This window comes from Aethalodelphis obliquidens, unplaced genomic scaffold (genome assembly GCF_003676395.1).
Source record: "Aethalodelphis obliquidens isolate GAN/ISIS:26980383/991018 unplaced genomic scaffold, ASM367639v1 scaffold53, whole genome shotgun sequence".
Lineage (NCBI taxonomy): Eukaryota > Metazoa > Chordata > Mammalia > Artiodactyla > Delphinidae > Aethalodelphis > Aethalodelphis obliquidens.
This window is the reverse complement of record NW_020837997.1, coordinates 7,659,690-7,684,282: the sequence shown is the minus strand read 5'-3', so window position 1 is coordinate 7,684,282 and position 24,593 is coordinate 7,659,690. Positions and strand designations below refer to the sequence as shown.

The following is a 24,593-nucleotide window of genomic DNA, read 5'->3' as shown; positions in this document are numbered from 1 at the left end:
AACAAGAAGGGGTGCCCGCTGGAAGCGAGAATGCTCACGACCCAGCAAGTCTGACCTCTGGCTCTGCTCTCTAGATCTCAGACAGAAAACCAGAGACAATCCTGGGACCACCCTCGTTTGGCTTCTCTTAGACAGGGACCAAACTGCTAAGGAGCTTAAGAGTCCTGTGCTGCGGCCCCCAGCAGCTGTGTCCCCCTCCCCTGGAGTTCACAGCCCTGTGGATAACCTTGCTGCCCAGGACGTTTACACAGGCCCACCCCTGGATCAATGTAGTGTTTTAGGGTTTAAATGTGCTCACTTAGCTGAACTGGGGAAGCTGGCAGGGAAGGGAAGAGCTAGGCTCAGAACTCAGGAGACTGACTGGTTGGTAAAGCAGCACAAGTGTGATGACACCATGTAGCTGGGGTGACACGTCAAGCCTTCTCAGGGCAGAGGCTCTGAAGAGAAGCTGGCTCCGCACACGCCTTAGTCCAGCACACAGAGGCCCTCCCCACCGTTACGATGCACAGACAACTGAACACTCACTATGTATCAGGCGCTGACATGAAGTGACAGCCACCCACCCCCACGAAGGGTAGCAGCTGACCTGCCCAGCGCCACCCCACGGGCAGGTAGGGCTGGAGCTGAACACAGAGCCCTACCCCACGCCATTTCTCCCCACCAACTGGGAACGTAAGGATCAGGTAGAGATAAGTGACAGAGTCAGTCTTTACTTTGTCTTCTCCTTCATTCATTTCAGCCTGAGCTCCTCCGGGCCTTGCATCTCTGTCTGGCTCCTCCTTAGATTTCTGTTTAGGTGTTCTGCCGCAGAACGAAACACACAGTCAGCTCAGGGCCCCCGCTGCCCTTTCAAGCAGCCCCAGTGAGGGGTTTACACGGTCTCCTCCCCTAAGTTAGAGCATGGATTGTATTTCTTATCTGAAGGGCAAGTTTTCAGAGCAAGAAACCCAGAAGGCATTTATTACTTCAGAAAGTATGATCTCGGAAGCGCCGTCTACACTTCCCTGTTGCTGAGACACGCAGTAGTTTAAAAACAAAAGAGACAACAGGGATCCACTGATCTCTGGTAACCTGATGGGAATCCTGCCTGTGGTGGATTCCTGTGCAGGTTTGCTAGCTGGCCTGAGGTGCCGTCCAGAAAGTCCTCACCTCTCCGTCCGCCAGGGCCCGGCCACTCAGTTCAGGTGCTCTGCCCACCCCAGACTCAGGCCCAGTCTCAACATTTGCTTCAGCCCACTGTCTGTCAGAGGCTGCTTTCCACTTCTGCCCTCAGGTGCTGCCACTGCCATGAGAGCACACCCAGGCTGGCCAAGTCTTGGGGCTGAAGCGGGTCCACCTGACCAAGATCAGCCAATGGCCACTGAGCCGCAAACATGTAAGCTCAAAACATGGTTACTCTCGTAAGCCACTGAGCTTTGGGGCAGTTTGTCATACAGCGCCTTCACAGCTGTGGGGAAGAGACAGAGCTGCTCAATGCCCTTTAACCACCACCTGACTAGCTGCTTGCTGTATGAGCACCACTAAGAAGAGGCCTGGGGTCAAGGTCAGCTAAATCTCACCTGACCTCAGCCTTCAGTGTGGTGGTCTGACCTTACACGAGCAGAAGTCATCCACACATTATATGTATGATCAGTGCACTTAACACTCTGTCCAATCCATTATTTTTACCAGAACGCTTATTTTAGCAAGTAAGCTTCACAAAGTACAAAGGCATGTTAACTGTACTTACAGTTCTTTGGTTTGACTTCTGAGTCTCTTTTCTTCCTAAGTGGAGGGGAGGGGGAGACCAAAAAAAAAAAAAAAAAAGACTAGTTAATTTTTTTTTTGTTTTTTGTGGTACGCGGGCCTCTCACTGTTGTGGCCTCTCCTGTTGCGGAGCACAGGCTCCGGATGCGCAGGCTCCGCGGCCATGGCTCACGGGCCCAGCCGCTCCGCGGCATGTGGGATCTTCCCGGACCGGGGCATGAACCCGTGTCCCCTGCATCAGCAGGCGGACTCTCAACCACTGCACCACCAGGGAAGCCCAGATTAGTTAATTTTTGCATTTGATTTGAATCTTTCTACTAAAGAGATTTACGGAAATAAAATACTTAAACTGATCCTGCAGTCTAGTTGGAATAAAGATTCTCTTCTTTCAAGACAGCACATTTTTGGGACTTTCCTGGTGGTCCAGTGGCTAAGACTCTGTGTTCCTAATGCTGGGGGCCCAGGTTCGATCCCTGGTCGGGGAACTGGATCCACATGCCATAACTAAGAGTTCGCATGCCACAACTAAAGATCCCGAATGCCGAAATAAATTTAAAAAAAAAAAAAGGCACTTTTTTTGGTGGGGTAGGTAGGCAGGAAGTTAAAGAACTCTTAGACAGATCCTGATGTTTAAGAGGGATTTGGGGGCAAAATACTATCTACTTGTCATTATTAAGTGTTGACAGTCTCATAGAAAACTTTATCAAAACTAGGAATCTAATAAAGAAATGAAGTAGAATGACCCAATCTGGAAAAGAGCTCCGTCTCAAACATGGACAACAAATTGTTTTGAGCCTGAATTTAGAGAGCTAAACACGCCTCTCCAGAGAGCAGAATTCAGCCTCAGGAACCCCACACTTTGTAAGGAGATCACAAAGGTTGGTGATGTTAACAGAAGGAACACATTGCAGACCTTCCTCCTGGAAGAAGAGATCCTGGGAGTCTGGTCACAGACAAGGGATTTCAATCTTGCCCTCAAATCCTTCTTTGGAGGGTGGTGGTCACGCTAGTCCACTAGAACCGCTTCTTCTCAAACAATTCAACATGTGTCCCAACTGTAACTGCTGCTAACTTTAACTAGGATCAGGGTAGGGAAGTGATCAGTTAAAGACTAGTTTCAAGTACCAAATAATTCAAGAATTATACATCTTTAGTTGATTCCCCATTAGGACAAAATAACAGACACCCATCCTTTAACAGGCTCTCAATAAGGGCACACACCACCCACCCATTTGAGTTTCTAAGAAACCTCTAATCAATGTCTTAATAAAACCAAAAGGGACCTAGGGCTTCCCTGGTGGCACAGTGGTTGAGAGTCCGCCTGCCGATGCAGGGGACACGGGTTCGTGCCCCGGTCCGGGAAGATCCCACATGCCGCGGAGCGGCTGGGCCCGTGAGCCATGGCCGCTGGGCCTGCGCGTCCGGAGCCTGTGCTCCGCAACGGGAGAGGCCACAACAGTGAGAGGCCCGCGTACCACAAAAAACAACAACAACAAAAAACCCAAAAGGGACCTGATATTGTTCTACCACCTGTGACTGACCAATGTCAGCCCTTTGTCATATGGGGCAGTGCTGTCTAATGGTAAAGCTTCCAGTATCAGACCCCCTATTCCTTCTCCTACCCCCTCCCATGGGGGTTCAGTGGGTACATCTGTATTTCACAGAACCTTAAACTCTGATTTTACAAAGGAGCTGGAGGTCTGGGGAAAGAACTCATCTGATCTCAGTTAAGAATGCAACTCTATACCTGGACGATACTATAGCACTTTAGCACCTCATGTGTTTGAAAATGAGACCTTCACAAGGACCTCATGGGCAGGAGAGGCAGGCAGGAGAGCGGACAGACTGAAGCTCTGTGACTGACTGATCAAGTAGCAGAGGTTCAGCTGACTTCCAGGCCTACCGCTGATTTACTATCACCACAGCCACGTAACACACCTTCCACATAGAGAACCAGCAGAAAAATGAGTTTGAAGAGCATTTTAGCTAAATTCAAGGTCACTTTGATCGTTAGTGAAAGTCACTCTGTTCCTACACGCTCCCCACACCCTCACCCCCCTTCCTAGAACCAAATGGGTTCTGAGATTAAGGTGGAAGTGACAAACCTGGAGGTGACCAGGCTTTACTTTATCATCTCTTTCTTCTTCTTCCACGTGTGTTCCTGGTCTTACTCTTCCCGGTTCTTCTGCAGGGAGCAGTCCAGCAACTCTGTCAAGCAAAATCACACACCCTAATGTTGACTTTCACAGACTCCTCCCGTGGAAGCAATTTTCAAAAGGTCTTCCTTCCTACCCACCGCCCCAAAAAATCAATCTTCATCTCAGGAGCCCTGAAAGGCACATATTACCTCAACATTTAATATTTAATACAACCTTTAGATCTAGTTCTGATAACGGCCAGTTGCCCCCAATTCACTCTTTGCAAGACAATTCTACCTGAATCACAAGGTTAATAATCTGACTGCAAACTCGGCATCCTTAAGCTATCTATGGTCACCCCGGCAACTCACTATAAAGTTCTTCTTTTTAGAAGATTTCAGAAAAGTAATTTCAGTCATCAAGATTACATATTGCACAGAAAAGATTATTATTCTTACCGTTCTCTGGATGTAACTCTACGTCTCTTTTCCTCCTATGTGGAGAGAAGGGAAAAAGAGAAAAACAATATTTCAAAAGAAGATCAAAACCAAAAGCATGAGTCAAAGTATTAAATAAATACATTTGATGTGGTTAAAAACAGGGGTTGAGGGGTAATCTGGGTTTGGGGGAGATCTGGGCAACCTTCAGCCTGGTGTTGATGTCCCACCACCCTCAAAACAAAGAGAGGCCCAGGAGCTGGCCCGGCACACATCTGGGCACTAGAGGTCATCTAGTGACGCTACGTAAAGTCAAAGATCCGCCTCATGTCAGGAATTTGTTAACACTAGAAAAAAACCAAAGGAGTAATTTGGGATTCACATCAGGAAGTGATGATGACAACCTAAACTGGACACCAGCCCTTCTCTGATGAATACCTTAGTACACTACTTCCCTAAGTTCACAACGCTTGCCATCTCCAGGATATCTGTATTTATGTATTTAAGAGGGATAAAAATATTGTGGTGAAAAAAAAAATATATTGTGGTGATGAAACCGATCTATGTCTTGTTTGAGGTGGAGGTTACAAGAATGCATGCATGCGTACATGTGACCATACATGCACAGTGAATAAAGTCTGTAGATTACGCCGATGTCCATGTTCTGGTTTTGCTATTACAGTTATGTGAGATGTTACCATTGGAGAAAGTTGGGTAAACTCCACAGAACCCCTGTACTATATTATACGGAATTAATCTGTATGTGTATATATAAAATTCTGCCTCCAGACTGCCTTTAGACTCGAGCTACAACATCAACTCTTCCCTGGGTCTGCAGCCTGTTGGCCTGTCCTGCACATTTCAGACTTGCCAGCCTGAAATCGTGTGACTCAGTTGCTTAAATTAATCTCATACATACAGACGTCACTGGGTCTGTTTCTCTGGAGAACCCTAAGATAGATTTTATACTACAGTTATACATACATACATATCATCTGAAACAATACAGAAGAAACTGATGAATGCTCGCCTCTCAAAGGAAGGACAGGATGGAGAGGGGGGAGTACCACCCCTATGTACCAAACAGCCTTTTGTACTGTTTTACCAAATGCATGTATTTAATACCTGTTTTAAAAAACATAGTGAGATCTCAAAACTTTAAACTGACTAAAGTAAGATTCTCTCTGTAGTACTACTTATTTGACCACCACCACCTGATAACACTGGTGTGGTGCACTGAGCCTTACTCTAGCATATCGGGATAAACCCTGTTTCGACAAGTGTTCATCCTCCAAGTCCCCAAGGTCTCACACACACTGCCAGTGAAACTGCTTCCTGCTTGGGAAAGAGTGCCCCAGTTCGTTTCTTTAGAAGCTAAAAGGCTATGTAAGCCCTCCAAAAGGTTAGAGGGCAAAGAACAACTCTAAAACTGGCACACTTGTTAAAAAAAAAAAGACTTGCCAATATTACAAGAGCCAGCTTGCTTTCACCTGTGACACGTTTTCTTAGGAGGCAAGGGATGTGGCCACGTGACTTGGACAAGCTGTTTCCCTCTGTCTCAGTGTCCCACCTGTGAGTGGGTAGTCTGACTAAACAGGAGAATGAGTATGTCTTTTACAACAGGACGTCAAGTCCACCTCAGTGATATTGGTAGCCTTGAGTCCAGTGCTTCTCGCTCAGTGCAACTGTGCCCCCCAGGGGACATCTGGGAAAGTCTGAAGGTGATTTTGGTTGTCACAACTGGGAGGAGAGAGGGAATGTTACGGGCATCTAGGGAGTAGAGGTCGGGACCTTGCTAAACATTCTATGATGCACAGGACTCACCCCCACAGCAAAGGTTTACCTGGCCCCAAAAGTCAATGCCTTCGTTGAGAAACCCTGCCTTAGAGCAAACCACGGATACTCATCTTTAGCAGGTAACGGGGCATTTACTACCCACCTGTAACCTACAGACTTCCCGACTTACACAGCTAATCCTGTGGCAGGACTGAAATAGATAGTGTGTGACCATCTGGTATTATCTAGGTTTGCCCCTCAAGTCACATGGGACAGTGCTAGAGACTGACATTTTCGATATTGGAGGCCTTTGGCAAGCCGCCAGTTTTCTAACCTAAAAAGTCTAAGCAGCATTATTACAATACACATAACATGACAATTCTGCTTTTCTAGAGAAATTAGATGTGGGAAAGGGGCTTATCTGACATCAGAAGGAAATGCTTTAAACACATCACATCTGCTGGTTTGACTGTCAAATCTTGACAACTGGAGAGGTAGGAAAGTAGACAGGAGGGAACAGACCAAAGTTACGGGCCTTCTGAGCCCTCAGGTCTAACCCTAACACACTTCGTACTGCCCAGGGTCCAGGGATATGTTCTAACATCCTCTCAGTGACTTCTGGGCCATAGATAGACCAAGTATACATTCACAACTACCAGCAAGTGTACCAAAATAAGGCAGAGTTAAGAAACTTAAACATGAGCCCTACCTGGTCTTTTTCTTCTTCATCGACAGAATCATCTGATTTTGCTTTTTCAGCGTCTTCCTCAGGTTTCCGTTTGGCAGGGCTGTCACACACAGTAAAGCCAACTGTTAGCTCAGCCAGACCCTAGTCCTCCAGTGGGCACGAAACAACTTATATTCCTCCCTACCAAGAGTACCCTCTGTTTGGAAAGATTCAGGGCATGGACACCCTCTTCCCTCCAAGGAGAAGCCCTTTCTGCCAGGACATTAAAAGAAGCTTCGAGCTTAATGTTTCTTTGGATGACAGGTTTAGAATACCACCATTTTGCAAACCTTAAGAAGTAATGGATCTAGACTTTGATCAACGGCTGCTAGAATCACCGAACAGACATTACATGCCTCTGATGGACAGCCCCATGCCGTCAATGAAGTCTCACAAAATAAGGCTGGAATCTGATCAAGACTCTAGACCTAACTACCAGTGTACAGAGAACTGGAGACAAGGGAACACATTAACCACCAAAACGATGCAGTCAGCCAGACCTAGAAGCTAGTAGACAAAAGACCTATTTTCTTTAAATAAATGGCAAGAAACTAAGGAATCTATCACTTGAAAGGCTTAAGGAGCAAATCAACCAAACTCTGTTACACAAGGGGAAGAATGAACACTGCTATGTATTTGTTAGTAAGGAACTGTTACACTTTATAAGGCATGTTTTGTCTTCTTCAAAAGACGGTTTGCTAGATGTTAGCAATTATAGCAAAATATGAATAAAAAACTTGTCAAAGAAAGAGACCTTGTCATCTAGAAATATCATATTTGTGGATCAGATGACATGTCTGATTTGTTTCAAAGTAATCCAACTGGGGGGACATGGGTGTGTATGGAGTTGTAATCCATTTGGAATAATTCACTTGGAGCATATGGGGGTATAGATGAAACAACAGACAGGAGCTGTTAACTGTTGTTGACACTGGGTGATAGGTACACAGGGGTTCATTTTACTATCCTTGGTAATTTTGTGTATGTACATTTGAAGTTTCCTATGTTAAGAGTAAAAATGGATGAGGTCTTCAGAAATGCTGTTCATGGATGTCTAATTACAGAATATCAAAAGGAAAACCTAACAATGTGGAAGTCAGAATTACTAAGTTACATCCTACTAATTCTATACGTGTTTTACCAAAAACAGTTGGCCCCTAAAATGGGGGCTGTCCATTCATTATATACTGACCCCCTTGTGAAATGAGATGTGATGGTGGTCTGCCTGGTAGTTTGCCTTGTAATCCTGGGGCTAGATGAGACTTCAGCTGCTTAAAGAAAAAGAAACAAAAAAGCCACTATGAATAAAGAGTTCACAGCGAAGGTACAGTTCTTCAGCATTACCAAGCTGGTGCAGAGACCAGGTTCTGAGGATTAAGTATCCTTCTCTTCTTATTCTAAGCAACCACCATCTTGATAAAGTCATCAAATTAGCACCTGCCAGTTTGCTGGGCCATTTCAACACAAGCTCTTGTATGAGGGGCCCAACCCTGAGACGGAAAAGGAAACAGAACCTCCGCTTATTTCGTCAAAAGATGAAGTGGCCAAGCACCTGACCTGAGCTCAAGTCCCATGCTCTTATTTTTAAAAATTCCAGAAGAGTTACTCTGACTACAAGCGGGGAAGGAGTCTAAGAATAAATGTTCAGCTTAAACAGGCATGTAACTTAGACGTAATAAACATCAGTAGCTCCTGTTATCTTATACCTCATAAATTCAACCACATTTGGGGATCTAATGCTCTATAACTTGGTTGAAGACAAAAATTGCAGGTATATATCTAAGCTAGTTAGAAGTATACACAAGAGGGAATTCCATGGTGGTCCAGTGGTTAAGACTCGGCACTCTCACTGCTGAGGGCCCGAGTTCGATCCCCGGTTGGAGAACTAAGATAGTACAAGCCGAGCAACACAGCCACCCCCCAACCCCGCCCCCCAAAAACAAAAAAACCCAAAAAGATACACAAAAAACAAGTACTGCCGGTGGAGGGGTTGTGTGTGGGGGGAACAGACAGACCCTATGGCGCCAAGTCTGTCCTCCCCTTAGGTGGTACCAGACTCCAACGAGGTCAAACGAGTCAAGCACTCTTACATTTTGTTTCTGCATCGGACTTGCTTCTCCTGGGCATGCAAAGTTTGGAAACAGGTTTGGGGGACTTCTTTTTCTCTGCTATTTCCACTCTGTGCTCCTCACCACTTGTCTGGCTCCCGTTTTCTAGACATCCATTCACTTCCCGACTGAAAGCATGAGCTCCGTTCTCCAAGGACAAATCTTTATTTAAAAGGGATTTGACTTTAGCCAGGTAGCCCTCCTACAGCAGGAAAGGATAATTTAAGTAGCAGTGAATGTAAACAAGTGGCAATGAGAGAATAAGGAAACACATGCGCTTCCCGTGTAACTATCAGGTAACAGGGAGAGGTGGGATTATTCTGCCTCCCTGGTCACAGACAAGTTACATGGGAGGAAACATTTTCTAGCCACTGGGATGCTGAGGACTTACCTCTGATAATTCTTCTTTATGTAATTTGGTTTCCAAGTCACATAATTGATTCTTTATTTCTGTCTGCAGAAATTCATGCAAGAGATTCAATTTCTCCTTCACGCATTCCTAAGGGAAGGATATAGGTTTAGAAGTCTCCGCACTCCCAAGCTATGAACTAATGGACTAATACACAAATAGTTACACTGCCTGGTCACCTAACAATGACTGAATGGCAGGCAATGCTGAGTCAGCTAAAAAGAAAACTAAATATTCACAAGACATGTTCGTGATGTTTCCACTAAGATCATATCACACCATCTCCAGAGTGGTGAAAAATGGAAAGATTAGAGGTGAAACAGATACATAATAGTGTACTAGAACAAAACTGATTTTGAAAAACAGTGTGACCGGGACACGTTATAATCCAGACTTGAGGCTACAGAACCCAGACGGGGAAACTCGATGAGCTACCAAAAGCTAACCAATAATATCCTATTAGTACAGCACATTAGACAAAAACATCCAACGTATCCTCAACTTTAGGGAAAAGAGAGCCAATTCCACTTAAATTTGTTTTTATGAACTACACAGTATCTGTCAATTGGTCACATTTGATCATAAATTTTGTTAAGGTAGAGATTACCTTACCTTTTCTGTTAAACTATCTCTTTCCAAATCTTTGAGCCTGGGGGAAGAAAAAGGGAAGAAACAAACACTTGTTAAGCAACATTGTCTACCTGTAAGAATACCACAGTTTAAAGAACTTTGGAAATAAGTTTAACATGAATGTTAGAAAAAAATACAATGGTTTTTCCCTCCCCCAGTGTCTAGAATGCCCTACTGTAATGCCTACACGTTAAGAAGTTATTTTCGGGCTTCCCTGGTGGCGCAGCGGTTGAGAATCTGCCTGCCAATGCAGGGGACACGGCTTCGAGCCCTGGTCTGGGAAGATCCCACATGCCACGGAGCAACTGGGCCCGTGAGCCACAACTACTGAGCCTGCGTGTCTGGAGCCTGTGCTCCACAACAAGAGAGGTCGTGACAGTGAGAGGCCCGCGCACCGCGATGAAAAGTGGTCCCCGCTCGCTGCAACTAGAGAAAGCCCTCGCACAGAAACAAAGACCCAACACAGCCAAAACTAAAATTAATTAATTAATTTTTTAAAAAGTTATTTTCAATATGAATGAGGCCCCCCTTTTGGGGGGTGGTTTTCTGATGGTGGTAAGAGATGATATAGGAGCTCTAGAACAACATTATTTCTTTTTTTTTTTAACATTCTTTTAAAGACACTGGGAAAGGGGAAGCAGGTCACACAGTTGGGGTCCTTCCCAAGTTAACTGACCTACAGGTGGTCTTCCTCCAGTTGGACCTGACAAGATTTCATAGGAGGGCATACAGAGGTTAGAAAGAGTGGACCAGGGTGACAGGATGCTGTGGGGAACAGCCAGCTAACATTCCCAAAGGCCAGGATGGGGTGGTGGCAGCATATTCCTGATGAGGAATATAGGAAAATGGAGGAGTCAAGGCATCTGAGGCAGCAGGGGGTGCCCACACACAAGGAAGACAGATGAAGCTAGAAAAGTTGGCTGGCGCCTCACCCAAGAGCTCATCCTTGTAAATGTTTGTACCTAGTCATTCACAAGTACAGAACTGTCATGAGTTTAGCTGGAAAATCATGGTCTGATTTGATTATTGAAGATTAGTATCTTGCCTCTTTGGGGAGGAAGGGAGCAAAAAGAATAAAGGAACAAAACTAGAAGACACCGAGGAAATGGGGAGGCTGCTGTTCCTAGCCTGGGTGCTGACTGTGGGCAGTCGGGTGAGAACAGGTCTAACCAGCTGGGCAAGCGTCCGTCAGCAGAGGGGCAGCACCCTGGGCGGGAACTGGGCCTCCACCATCTATGGCTCCTCCCCTCCAGCACCCAGGCTAGGTACTCAGTTACCAGCAGCCCAGAGGACAGGAACAGAGCTCTGCCGGGCTGGCCTTCCCAGAGGGCAAGTGTAAGCAGCACAGCCAGGAATTGAGTGACAGGCTTTGCTGGACTAATGACATACAGTGGCTACTCCGAGTGCACGTGGATCCTGCTTCTAGCTTCAACCACCACTGCCATCTGTGGGTGCCTACTCTACGCCAGGCCCTGTTCCAGGCAACAAGCTGAGTGATGGGATGTAGGCACTACCAGGCAGGGACCTCATGACTTGCTGGATGGTCAGGAAAGGCCTTTCTATAGAAAAGACTTAGCAGGGACTTCCCTGGCAGTCCAGTGGTTAAGACTCCGTGCTTCCAAGGCAGGGGGCGCCGGTTCGATCCCTGGTCGGGGAACGAAGATCCCATATGCCACAAGGTACGGCCAAAAAAAAAAAAAAAAAAAAAAAAAAAAAAGAAAGACTTAGCAGCCTCCAGATACAGTGGTAATATACTATATTTCACATATGTTGTGTAACTTGGACTCAAGATTCCGAGTCAAGCTTTCCAGAAGCATGTGAAGCCCCTTCCAGGCAAAAGTCATTTTACCCTCAAAGCAACTCAGGTCCTGGGAGAGCCTTGGATGAGGACAACTGCATAACTCGGTACTCACATGCTGCTGCAGGAGCATCACACCTACCTGTCTTCAGTCATTCTCCTCACAAAACCCTGGCAGGACACAGCTCCTACCTCGACCAGGTTACCTCAGGTGTCAAGGATAACACTTAGACTGAAGCCCATCAAAGGGCCCTTTCCACAATGCTGACAACTACATCTGGCCAGGAGACAGATCTGTGGGTCTGAATTCTTTGAAGCTTTCCTGTGAAGTGGGATATTTAGCCTGGCAGGGAGAAACAAATCTTCAGACTATCTGAAGTGTCTTGCCCTGTGAAGATTGGATTTGACCTGCTTGGCCCCAGAGTGGAAGGTTGGAGCCCAGGGCAGGCACCGAGGAGCCAGAGGTGTGGCAGGAAGAAGGCTGGCCAGTGCGCCGCTCCTGACACCCAGGCTTTCACTGGAGTACCCATCCCCTTCCCAGTAAAACTGGTGACACTACCTCACATCTGCTTTACATTCATAGCCAGGAGGATTAGAAGCAGACATGAAGGACCAGGTAGAGGAGTCACAGAGAACAGCAACCACCTTATAAAAGAAAACCGTAGCTCCCTTCCAGTCTAAGATCCCACAATTCATTCCTAGTTGCTTCCCTCAGAGCAGTTCTTTAAAGGAGAAAAAGATATACATAAACCACTGTGTGGACAAACAGAGTTCAAATCTGAGGCTTCTGAAGCAAAAGGGTATAATCAGCATCAGGAAGGAGGGATCCAGAGACATTGAGAGCTCAGCGGGAACCGGGCAGAGGGAGCTGTCCGAAACAGGAGCAGCACAGCAGGGGCGCTGGCTCAGAGTTCACCCAAGGAACCCACACAAGTCGGGCTGACACAGGGGAAGAAAGGCAAGTCCAGAGAGAGGAGGTGGGTGCCAGTCTGAGGGAGGTCAGCAATGTCAGGCTCAAAATCATTGACTTTGCTCCATAGTTAACAAACCATCGGAAGAGTCATGGGGGTGGTAGAACCCAAGGTATCAGGCATCTTTTAGTAGGAAAAAATAAAGTCAATCTGGCAGAAATAAACAATATATCAGACAGGAAGAGATAAGATGTTAAATCACTCTAACATCCTAAACTAGAAATGCTGGTCTGTAATATGGTTTAGCAGCAGGAGCTGAGAACATGCTAGAGAAGTTACAAAGCTCCGTCTACTCTGCCTTTTGTAATGGGCTGCATGGCCGTTGGTATAGGGCTACCAGAGATAATATTTGTGGTACGAAGGAAAACGGACCACCCCCCGCAAAGATATCCATGCCCTAATTCCCCAGAACCTGTGAATATGTTACCTTACAGGGCAAAAGGGGCTTTGCAGATGTGATTAAGGTTACAGCCCTTGAGATGGGGAGGTTTTCTTGGCTTATCCAGGTAGGCCCAATCGAGTCACTTAAATCCTAGGAGCAGAGAAACTTCCCAGCTACATTTCAAGCGATGTGACTACAGAAGGGTCAAAAAGATGTGATGTGAGAACTGGCTTTGCTGGCTTTAAAGACGGAGGAAGGGGGCCACAAGCCAACAGATGTCATCACCTCTAGTAGCTGGGAATGGCTCTCACCTTACAGCCAGCAAGAGAAGAGGGACCTCAGTCTTATAACCACAAGGGACCGAATTCTGCCAACAACCTGAAAGAGTAAGAAACAGGTCCTCCCCTAGCGCCTCCAGAAATGAATGTAGCCTGCTGACACTTTAATTTTAATCCAGTGAGACCCACACCACATTTCTGACCTACAGAATCAGAAGATAGCAAATTTGTTTTATTTAAGCTACTAAGACTGAAGTAGTTTGTTACGGCAGCAATTAAAAATTAATACAGTACCAGAAATTCTGAACTTTTCGGTGGGAGAAAGTAAGCAGACCATGAATTTTAGGAGTGACATTTCAGTGAATAGCTATCTAGATGGCTATTCGGCAGCCAGAAATTAGAACGGGCTCTCCAAAGAGGCCTCTCCAGCTGTACCCCCAACTGCTGAAAGCAGAAATCTAAGACTGGAAGAAAATAAGGGTCCAGGAATTGAAAAGGAATATGGCAGAAATCAGGGAAGAGGTCCCCTGGTGGCAAACAGCATCACAAAAGCCAAGGATACAAAGAATTAAGGGTAGAAAACCACCTTAACTGAAGAATAGACTGGACACCCGGCACAAAAGCTAAGCTAAGGTGGCAGCAGAAAGAGCAAGACCAGGGACTTCCCTGGTGGTGCAGTGGTTAAGAATCCGCCTGCCAATGCAGGGGACAGGGTTTGAGCCCTGGTCCGGGAAGATCCCACAAGCCGCGGAGCAACTAAGCCCATGCGCCACAACTACTGAGCCTGCGCTCTAGAGCCTGTGAGCCACAACTACTGAAGCCCGCGTGCCACAACTACTGAAGCCCGCGTGCCACAACTACTGAAGCCCGCGTGCCACAACTACTGAAGCCCACGCACCTAGAGCCTGTGCTCCATACCACCGCAATGAGAAGTCTGCGCACTGCCACAAAGAGTAGCCCCCGCTCACCGCAACTAGAAAACACCCTAACGCAGCAACGAAGACCCAACGCAGCCAAAAATAAATAAAATTAAAAAGAGCAAGTTGAGACGATAATACAAGAAACCAGGCAAACAGGAAGGTTGGAATGATAAGCAGACATACACTGCTATATTAGTATCTGCCTTAGTATCAGGTCTGCGTGTTGGTACTTTAAGTTATGCACCGCCCCCCACCCCAATAACAGGAGTGAAACATACAGCTGCCACGTGATAAGCAGTGAAGGAGGTTTCTGTGCAGGTGCTGTTCTACCACGTTTACACCTATCAGCTCAGCCTTCACAATGCCCCAGTGGAGCAGGCACCTCCATCCCATTTTACAGATAAAGCATCAGGAGGTTAGATGACTCGGTCATACAGCTGGCAAGGGGTGGGGTGGGATCTGAACTCCAGTAGTCTGCACCTCTAGAATCCTAGTGCAGGGGAGAACTAGAAAAGGTAACTCAGTTTTGCCCTCCATACCTACTCAGGAGCCATGGAACTAGTTAAGAACTTCACTCTAATCTAATCAGAGTGGCTAGCAGATAAGAAAGCTGTCATAATAACAAAGGCTAAATGAGTTGTGCAATGAGGTTGTTAGAATCAATATGTAAATCCAGGCCTCGGTGAAGGGGAACATCTGGCATGTAAGCATTCGAGTCTAGTGGACACCGAGCTGCAAGTACAATGAATGGGGCAAACATGCTCAGACAACAAGTCATCATCAACTCCCAAGCTGCAAAGGCAGCATGCGGGATGCGCTGACAGAATTCAACACCTCATCGCAGGGAAAGGGGAGTGTCTTTCTGAGCAGTCTCACAGATGAACAGACAATACCCAGCATGGTGAAGGGGTAGGTGGAACCCAGCCTCACACTGGTTGCTCTGCACGGTCCCAGGTCCTGAGAACCTAAAAGGTAACCTGTGTGGTTTGTGAGGAAAAGAGCACAAGATGAGTCAGGCAAGTGGACGGGGATCCCGGACTTGAAGCCAAGTGCATTAGGCAGTGTAAGGGGCAGGAAAACCTCTGTCTCCAACTTGTATCGAAAGAGGACCACAGTTTCCACTTATAGAAAGCAGACCTGAGTGGCAACAGAAAGATGAGTAGGAAGACTATTGCTTTTCTATACAAAAGATGGTGGCTTGGACAGAGTAAGAAAATTCAAGTGGAAAAATGTGGCTTGTCCTGAAAGGCGTTATTTTTAGAAGACTTAGGACATAAAATACTTCAAAAAAAAGTTAAACTTAAAAACCCAAATGTTAAGAATACTTTCTAGTATCGTTACATAGTTAATGTAACTGTATGAGTTTTAAAAGAAGCTGCTATATAAACACAAGTTAGCACAAGTGACAGAAATGCCTGAGTGAGGTCTAGGCCTACATTTTGTTCCTAGAGCATTCTACTGAACTTAGCAGTATAATCCATAATATGAGGTCCCTAATTTCCATGAATCAAAAAGTTCTACCTCCGTTTACAAGGAGGTATAAGGGAGTATTGTAAAAGGAGTACTGAATGCCATGCTTATGTGTGTATTTTATAGGCTGAAATTCAAAATTTAAGAAAAGCTGTTGAGAGGGTCACATAAGCTGACAATGTCAATGGTCTGAGGCAGAAACCCAAGACTCTAAGCCACAGTAAGCAATTCTCATTCAAAGTAATATGGAACCTAGGGTGAATGGCGGATTGTAACACTCACCTAAGAACATTCAAATTCAACCAAACAAAACACTTGCTCTGGCCCAATAAAAGCCCTAGCTGAAGGGAAAGGTTTTGGCAAGAAGCAGACTTCCGCAGGAATCTTTGCTTCCTTGCTGTTAACTCCTGTGGCAACCACTCTTGAGAACACTTGAGGATTAAATGAGACAATGTAAAGTGTTTTATACAATTAGCAGAATGGAAAAAAAAGCAAGCTAGATTAGTCAATAATGCTAACACAGGGTGGGGGGGGCCTTTATGTGCCAGGCATATTCTCATTTAATCCAATAGCAGTTTAAAGCCCATGTTAACTGTCCTAGTCCACAGATGTAACTTGTTTATGAAACTTGCCCAAGGTCAGATGAGCCAGTGGAGGTGGCATTCCCACCATCAAGTTAAAGAAGGCTGGGCCCAAACATCTCTGTCCTGGGTCTAAAGTGAAGCCAGATACTTCCTTAACGCCATTTCCATTTTTAAGTTATGTTTCCATTTTTAAGTTATAGGGATTCTTCAGCAAGGCAGAGCACCCTCTAACTGTGGTTAAGAAGTGGTCTGACGCCTGGGAGGGAGACCCAAATGCCTGCAACACCTACTCTCCACGCCCCAAAGCCCAAATCAGAACTGGACTGGCACAACTTTAGGAAACAAGCACAGGGAAATAGAGAAATGGCAAGATCAGGTTCACAAATCTGGCTGGAAGTGTTCAGGGCTGGTCGAGGCTCCCGTGACTAGTGCTCCAAGTGAGGTGTGCAAGCTTCCAGGAGTGAAACTGATGCCCTTCAGGAACAAGAAGCCTGGGCCCGACGGTCTTGCCGCTGACTCCTGTGCACAGATTAGCTAAGACTGGCTAAGTCCCCGATGTTAGGTGCTGGCCCCTCACTCCCCCTACACACACACACACACACACACGGAGGAAACTGCAGCCAGTTCTCCCTAGCAAGGCTTCCTTGATGCCCACGGCTCACAGGCACCGATTTACTAGAAGAAACCACTCAGCTTTCACGGCGTCCGAGCCCTAGCCCTCACGGTATGTGAAGAGTTCCTTGCAGAATGCGCCTACCCTAGCCGTATTAGGTGATGGAGGGAGCCCCCAGAGGAAGACGGGGCTCGCAAACCTGAGCCGGCCGCGCCCGTCCCCCGACCGGCGACATCTGTCTCTGGAGGCTGCCATCGGGATGCGTGGCGTGGGGGCACCGAGGGGACCCCCAAAATACCCCCGGGGACCAGGCCGGCCCGACCCCCTCGAGAGGACCGGGCACCGGAAGTGGAGGCCTTAGTGCCCGGGCCGAGGGGTATTCTGAGGCCGCGGGCTGCCCACTTCCTGCGCGACCAGGCTGGCGGCAGGGGCTGGGCCTGAGGCTGCTCCAGGAAGGGGATCCCCAAGGCGAACCCAAGGCTTGCTCTACTTTGAGGTCAGAAGAGACCCCCAAGTTTCCAGTCACCAGGAAGCTGTGAGAGGGCCTCGGCCCATTTTGGCGCCAAACGGCCAGGGGCGCGCGCGACCGGAAGTGCCACCCTGCCCGCGCCAACTGCCGCCGCGCGCCGCGCCATCCCACGCATGCGCGCCCGCCTGTCAGCGGCGGCCACGGGCTACCCGGAGGGGAAACGACCCCCACCCCCACCCCCAACGCCGTGCAACCCACCCCAGGTTCGCAGTCCCCCGCAGCACCTACCGCCTGCGGACATCGTCGGGCAGTGAGAAGGCCCGGGAGGCCAGCGCGGGCACCCGGGCTGGGGCGGTACGGGCAGGCATCTTGGAAGGTGCAGCAGAGGCGGCGGCAGCACAGGCAGCCCTGGCTTTTCGCGCGGAAACCGATGGGGAGGGGCGGCGAGCGGAGGCAGCGCGTACCATCCCGGCCTGGGCGTGGGGGAAAGCGGGCCGTACCACACGGAGGGAGGCCGTACCATGTGTGGGTAGACGCAGTGAGGCTGGCCGTGCGTAGGGGCCGCGCATGCGCGGGACGGGAGCGCACCCCCGCGTGGAGCAGTGGGCTTGTCCAAGCTCCTCCGTTTGCTGGGAGCTTTGCCTGAGACCTTCATTCATTCGTTCTTTCCCCGCCTGCTAGGGAAAAAATGAGGAACATCCTCAGGGTGTTCCAGGATGTGGGCACTAGAGTTCAAGTCCTCAGTTCCAATCCCACCTACACCTATTTGCTTACTATGACGATCTTGGGCAGCTCATTTGGACCCATTTAGTTTCCTCATCTGTGAAAAGGGTCTAATAGCACTTACTCCAGAAAATGTTGAGGATGCACAAAATACGCGGGTAGCACCAAAGATCTCACTGGTAGGGAGACCTGGGCCACTTCCACAGTCTGTGTGCTTTAAAAAACACCAGAACTTGAGCAAGGATAATCTCTTCAACACATGGTGCTGAGAAAACCGGCTATCTACATGCAAAAGAATGAAACTGGACCCTTACCTTACACCGTATATACAAGTTAACTCAAAATGGATTAAAGACCTAAACCTAAACCTAAAACTATGGCACTCCTAGAAGAAAATGTGGGGGGGGGGGGGGGGGGGGGGAAGCTTCGCGACATTGGACTTGGCAATGATTTCTTGAATATGACACCAAACGCACAGGTCACAGAAGCTAGAATAGACAAATGGGACTACATTAAAATAATCCTAACCCCAACTCATGCACAGCAAAGGAATCAAAGTGAAAAGGCAACCAATAGAATGGGAGAAAAATGTTTGCAAATCGTATATCTGATAAAGACTTAATATCCAGAATGTATAAGGAATTCCTACAATGCAAAGACAACTCAATTAAAAAACAGGCAGGGGATTTGAATAGACAGTTCCATAAAGTAGGTACAGATGGACAACAAGCATATGAAAAGAAGTTCAACATGACCAATCGGGGAAATGCAAATCAAAACCACAATGAGGGGACTTCCCTGGCAGCACAGTGGTTGAGAATCTGCCTGCCAATGCAGGGGATACGGGTTCGATCCCTGGTCCAGGAAGATCCCACATGCCGTGGAGCAACTAAGCCCGTGCGCCACAACTACTGAGGCTGCACTCTAGAGCTTGTGCTCCGCAACAAGAAAAACTACCGCAACGAGAAGCCCGTGCACCACAACGTAGAGTAGCCCCTGCTCGCTGCAACTAGAGAGAGCCCACTTGCAGCAACAAAGACCCAACGCAGCCAATTAATTAATTAAATAAAAAACACACACAATGAGATCACTTCACAGGCATTAGGATGGCCACCATCAGAACAAAAAGTATTGGGGAGAACACGGAGATTAGGACCCATGTACACTGTTGCTAGGGATTTAGAATAGTGCAGCTGCTATAGAAAAGTGTGGGGACTTCCCTGGCTGTCCAGTGGCTAAGACTCCGTGCTTCCACTTCAGGTGGCACGAGTGTGATCCCTGGTCAGGGAGCTAAGACCCCGCATGCCACTCAGCACGGCCAAAATTTAAAAAAAAAGAAAGAAAAAAGTGTGGAGGTTCCTCAAAAAATTAAAAATAGAATTATCATATGATACAGCAATCCCACTTCTGGATATATATTCAAAAGAATAGAAAACAGGATCTCAAAGAGATACTTGCACACCCACCTTCATAGCAGCACTATTCACAATAGCCAAGAGGTGGAAGCAACCCAAATGTCTTTGGATAGATGAATGGATAAAGAAAATGTGGCATACACATATAGTGGATTATTCAGCAAATCCTGCCCTTTTGCAACAACCTGGATTAACCTCGAGGTCATTATGCTAAGTGCAATAAGCCAGTCACCAAAAGACACACTGCATGATTCCACTTATTTGAAGTATCTAATTTAGTCGCCTTGTAGAAAGGGAAAGAACAATGGTAGTTACCAGGGGCTGGGGGGGGGGAGGGGATTTGTTCAATGGGAATGGAGTTTCAGTTTTACAAGATGAAAGTTTCAGAGATCTGCTGCAAAATAATGTGCATGTAGTTAACCCTACTGTACTATACACTTAAAGGTTAAGATGTAAATGCTATGTGTTTTTTACCACAATAAAGAAGAAATAAACCATTAATAGGATAGGGTTGAGTTGAAAAAAAAAAGTACTTATCTGCCACAACAACAAAAAAAGCATCAGAATGGAGTTAGAAGTTATGGCATATATTTACATTTTTGTATTAAGATTTACAAATGAACATGTTTGTAAACACACACAAACTAGGTTTCTCCGACAGCTGGTGGACAGCTTCTAGAAGTGGACCTCAGACCCTCTGGTTGCCATGCATTACCCACACAGGGCAGGATCCAGGAGGACTGAAATATTAGGAATAGAACTAATAGCTATTAATTTCATATTTAATCAGCACTTCTGTTCTTACTGTACCAGAATCTTTAGGAGTTATTTAATTTAATCCTTAGCCGCCATAAAGGGAGATATCAGGACCCCTATTTCCCATGGCCTAGGATATTTGTCACAAAGGAAGCTGCTTATACCCAAGATCACAGGCTCAGTAAGCAGCAGGGACAATGAATCCAGGTGTCTTTAGTTCCAAAGCCTGAATGTAAAACAGTGACCCAGCTGTCAAGCCCTGTAGACCTGTCAGAAGCCAGCATGTGGGTTCCTAACCCACCTTAGGAAAGGGGGCGCTCACAGGACAGGGAAGGAAGAGGAGATAGATGAGCTGACCTGCTCTCTTCAGGGGTCTCAGCTCACAGGAGAGCAGCTGCACTTATTGGAGCCTCCCTCTCAGGTAGGTTCTCTTTTTAATCCCTTTGCCAAGGGATGATTTGACCCATTTTACAGATGGGGCAAGGGCTCAGGGACAAAGATTTGCCTAAGGGCCCCCAGCAAGTTGGTGCCAAAGCTGGGCTTCCAGCCCAGCTGCTCTGCTCTCAAGTTGCTCAGAGACAAAAAGCCAGGCACCACCTCTAATTCCTCTTCTTCCCTCACATGCAGGAGGTGAGCAATCTTTGTTTGTTCTTCCTCTGATGAAATACACCCAGGTCTTTCTGCTTTTTGACTGGGCTGCCGCTCCAACCCAGACTGCCATCATCTCTCACCGCGACTATTGTAACAGCCTCTTTCTTCCGCAGTCTCCCAGACCACTGCATCCAGAGGGCATTAAAAAAAAAATGTGGGACTTCCCTGGTGGCACAGTGGTTAAGAATCTGCCTGCCAATGCAGGGGACATTGGTTCAAGTCCTGGTCCAGGAAGATCCCACGTGCCGTGGAGCAACCAAGCCCGTGCGCCACAACTACTGAAACCCGTGTGCCTAGAGCCCGTGCTCTGCCACAAGAGAAGCCACCACAATGAAAAGCCTGCGCACTGCAACGAAGAGTAGCCCCCTCTCGCTGCAACTAGAGAAAGCCCGCGCGCAGCAACGAAAACCCAATGCTGCCAAGAATAAATTTTAATTAATTTAAAAAAATGTTAATGCCTTTTTCTTTCCCACTAGAACTTTCCAGAACTTCTCATTGCCCTTGAAATAAAATGTAAGCATTTAACTCCATTTACAGGGTCCTGCCTGGATGCAGCTCATTTCTCCCTCATTGAGCTCCAGCTTCGTTGACCCACTTTCAGTCTTTCAAGCTCTTAAGTGCCGCAGGGCTTTGCCTTTGCTGCCAATTCTGCCCAGGCCACTTTTCTGGGAGATTCACAGCTCAAAGATTGCTACTGCCCAGAGGCTTCCCCCTGCCCACCTGGAAGCAACCCCTCATCCCCAGTCTCTCTCTCCTATTATCCTGTTGCTTCATAGCATTTACCACTGTCACAGACTCATTTCTGTCTGTTGTAGCCTTTCTGTTCCACTAGAGCAGAGCAGAGGTCAGCAGTTTTTCTATAAAGGATCAGATAGTAAATATTTTAGGTTTTGTGGGCCACATGTTCGGTTTTAACTACTCAGTGCTGCCCTTGTAGCATAAAAACAGCCATGGACAATACACAAATGAATAGGTATGGCTGTATTCCAATAAGACTTTATTTATAAAAACTTGACAGGCCAAGGTATTCCCTGGTTGTCCAGTGATTAGGGCTCGGTGCTTTCACTACCGTGGGCCCAGGTTCAATCCCTGGTGGGGGAACTAAGATCCTGCAAACGGTGTGGCACAGACAAAAAAAAAAACAAACTTGGCTGGCTAGATTTAGACCATGGGCCTTAGCGTGCCGACCCCTGCAAAGACTGAGCTCCAGAGGGCAAGGACTTGGTGATCTGCCTCGTTCACAGCTGACCTCCAAGGGCTCACTCAGTAGGAATCCAAACATCGGTTAAAAAAATATATAGGACATGGGAGATCGCACCTGGGAGGTGCCTGATGCAAATGTTGGTAGGTATAGAGCTGTTTTCTGTCCCACAACACAGTGATTTCCAGTTCACAAACAGGGAGACTGAGGCCCAAATCAGATCAGTTGCAAACCCAGTTTCTGTCTTTTTTTTTTTTTTTTGCGGTACGCGGGCCTCTCACTGTTGTGGCCTCTCCCATTGCGGAGCACAGGCTCTGGACGCGCAGGCTCAGCGGCCATGGCTCACGGGCCCAGCTGCTCCGTGGCATGTGGGATCTTCCCCGACCGGGGCACGAACCCGTGTCGCCTGCAGGACTCTCAACCACTGTGCCACCAGGGAAGCCCCAGGTTCTGTCTTTAATCCCTGAATCACCTGCCTCACTCGACTCACCTGACCAGTAATATATCAGTCAAGGTCATGGGGAAGGGATATTGATGGCTTCCAGGAGGCTCCAGAGTGACTGGCTGGACCACCAGAGACTCCTTCCCCACTTAGAAATGGGCTCATCCCTTGAGAGAAGCAACCGGAACTTCCAGAAAGTTAGATTCAGCTCCTGTGGGCATTCACTCTGACCCCACCTCTCGGTAGCGTTCACAAACCCCTCAGAAGATCTGCCCCAGCTCCCTGCTTCCCAGGCCACGTTCCTGCCTCTAGCTAGAGGGCCATACTCAAGAGGCCAGGAGAGACCAAGGGTCAGCACAACCAAGGTCCAGGCAGCCCAGAGCACAGGGCTGGTGGAGGGATGGTCGCGTGTCCTGAGCCACAGTCAGGCAGAAGGCCGAAGCTGAGTCACGCCACATGCTGGGGAATTAGTCTGAGCTCTCGCTTGGTGCCAGCCCAGCAGAGGCCCCGGGCGGTGACAGCGGCACTCGAGGGTTCGACAGGAACACTTCGCCACTCTCACTCCAGGCAGGCGGCCAGGCAGGAAGACCGCAAGGGCAGCCCTCGCACGCTCTCTCTCCAGGCTCAAGTGACCGGAAATCGGATCTGGGGAAACCAACTCTGGGGTATGCTGGGCAAACCAGCCTGCTCCTTTGCAGGGCCCTTGAGCGGGCGAAGGGCTTTCTGTTTGGGACCAAAGGAGGCTTACTGCCAAGCCTGGAGGGGTTTTCCTTCAAACAGCCCTTGAGTCCATTAGCTGATCTGCCCCTCCAGGGCTACTACCCCAGCTCAGGTCATCCTCCCCTCTGTCCCGGATGCCTGCCCGGCCTCCTTCCTGGGCTGCCACTAAGCCCTCTCACCACCTATTCTCTGCAAGGAACTGGGAAGGATCTTCTTAGAATCTAGATCTGATCGTATCACCTCCTCCCTGCCCCACTGAAGGTACCTGAATGGCTTCTCAGTGCTCTTAGGGTAAAGCCAACCCCTACCCCTACAGCCAACCCCTAGCTCTGCCCCCATCAGCTTTTGCCACTCATCCCTTGACTCACCCCAGCTGAGCTACATCCTGGACACTCCCTACCCCTTCCTGCCTCAGGGCTGTGGAAGCCAGCCTACTAGAGGGCCTCCAACATTCCTTGCCTCAGTATTCATGCCTTTGTGGAGTCCTCTCCAACAGTGAATCAGGGCCACTCCCTGGAAGTGAAGGTGCAGGACTTCTGAGGCTAGGCCATAAAAGCCATCACAGCACCGCCTTGTTCTCATGGGGGAAGCCAGCCACCATGTTGTGAGGATGCTCAAGGAGCCCCATGGGGATGCCCATGGGAAGAGGAACCATTTTGTCAGCCATGTGAGTGAGCTGCTTTGGAAGTGTTTCCTCCAGCTCCAGTCAAGCCTTCAGACGACTGTAGCCCCAGCCTATATCTGACTGTAACCTCATGAGACCCCTCCAGCTGGAACTGCTCACTTTGCTGCTCCCCATTTCCCAACCTATAGAAACCACTGAATGATAATGTGGGGTTGGCCAAAAAGTTCCTTTGGGTTTTTCCATAGCATCTTGCAGAATACATGGGTGGTAGTGTTCTAAGCCACTAGACTGTGGGGCTTTTTGTTATTCGGCCATAAATAATTATTGCAAGGTTTTAGCACTTGCTGTTCCTTTAAACTGGAAAGCCCTGTTGCTCCATATGCCTACTTCTCCTACTTGGAGAATCGCTAGTCATTCTTCCTATTTTAGTTCACCCATCACCTCCTTCAAGGAGCCTTTTCTGACCTCCCCCAACACTATCAGGGTGTCTCGATAGGCTCTTAAAACCACAGATCTTTCTTTTAGAGCCTTTGCCTCAGCTGGTGATCGCACATTTTGGGGTGATAACTTTATGCCAGCACCCAGCAAAGTACCTACGATGTAG

The 24,593-nt window shown here is 47.8% G+C and overlaps 1 protein-coding gene across 6 annotated transcripts in view; it reads right to left on the bottom strand.

The window, feature by feature from the left end:
• The window catches only part of DNMT1 (DNA methyltransferase 1), a 42,407-nt gene extending 24,530 nt beyond the window's left edge, over positions 1 to 17,877 (bottom strand). For 2 of the 6 annotated variants that reach the window (XM_027085234.1, XM_027085229.1), the window contains exons 1-10: positions 17,745 to 17,877; positions 9,954 to 9,990; positions 9,324 to 9,431; positions 8,915 to 9,134; positions 8,017 to 8,095; positions 6,807 to 6,885; positions 4,343 to 4,377; positions 3,852 to 3,954; positions 1,730 to 1,764; positions 714 to 801 (exon numbers count right to left, since the gene is read on the bottom strand). In XM_027085234.1, coding sequence (XP_026941035.1) covers positions 714 to 801; positions 1,730 to 1,764; positions 3,852 to 3,954; positions 4,343 to 4,377; positions 6,807 to 6,885; positions 8,017 to 8,095; positions 8,915 to 9,134; positions 9,324 to 9,431; positions 9,954 to 9,990; positions 17,745 to 17,824 — 864 coding nt within the window. In that variant the 5' untranslated portion in view covers positions 17,825 to 17,877. Of the gene's footprint in view, positions 1 to 713; positions 802 to 1,729; positions 1,765 to 3,851; positions 3,955 to 4,342; positions 4,378 to 6,806; positions 6,886 to 8,016; positions 8,096 to 8,914; positions 9,135 to 9,323; positions 9,432 to 9,953; positions 9,991 to 17,186; positions 17,530 to 17,744 lie in introns of those variants that run through there. The other 4 variants (XM_027085230.1, XM_027085231.1, XM_027085232.1 and 1 more) reach the window with 4 other exon arrangements.
• Positions 17,878 to 24,593: the final 6,716 nt, after the last annotated feature.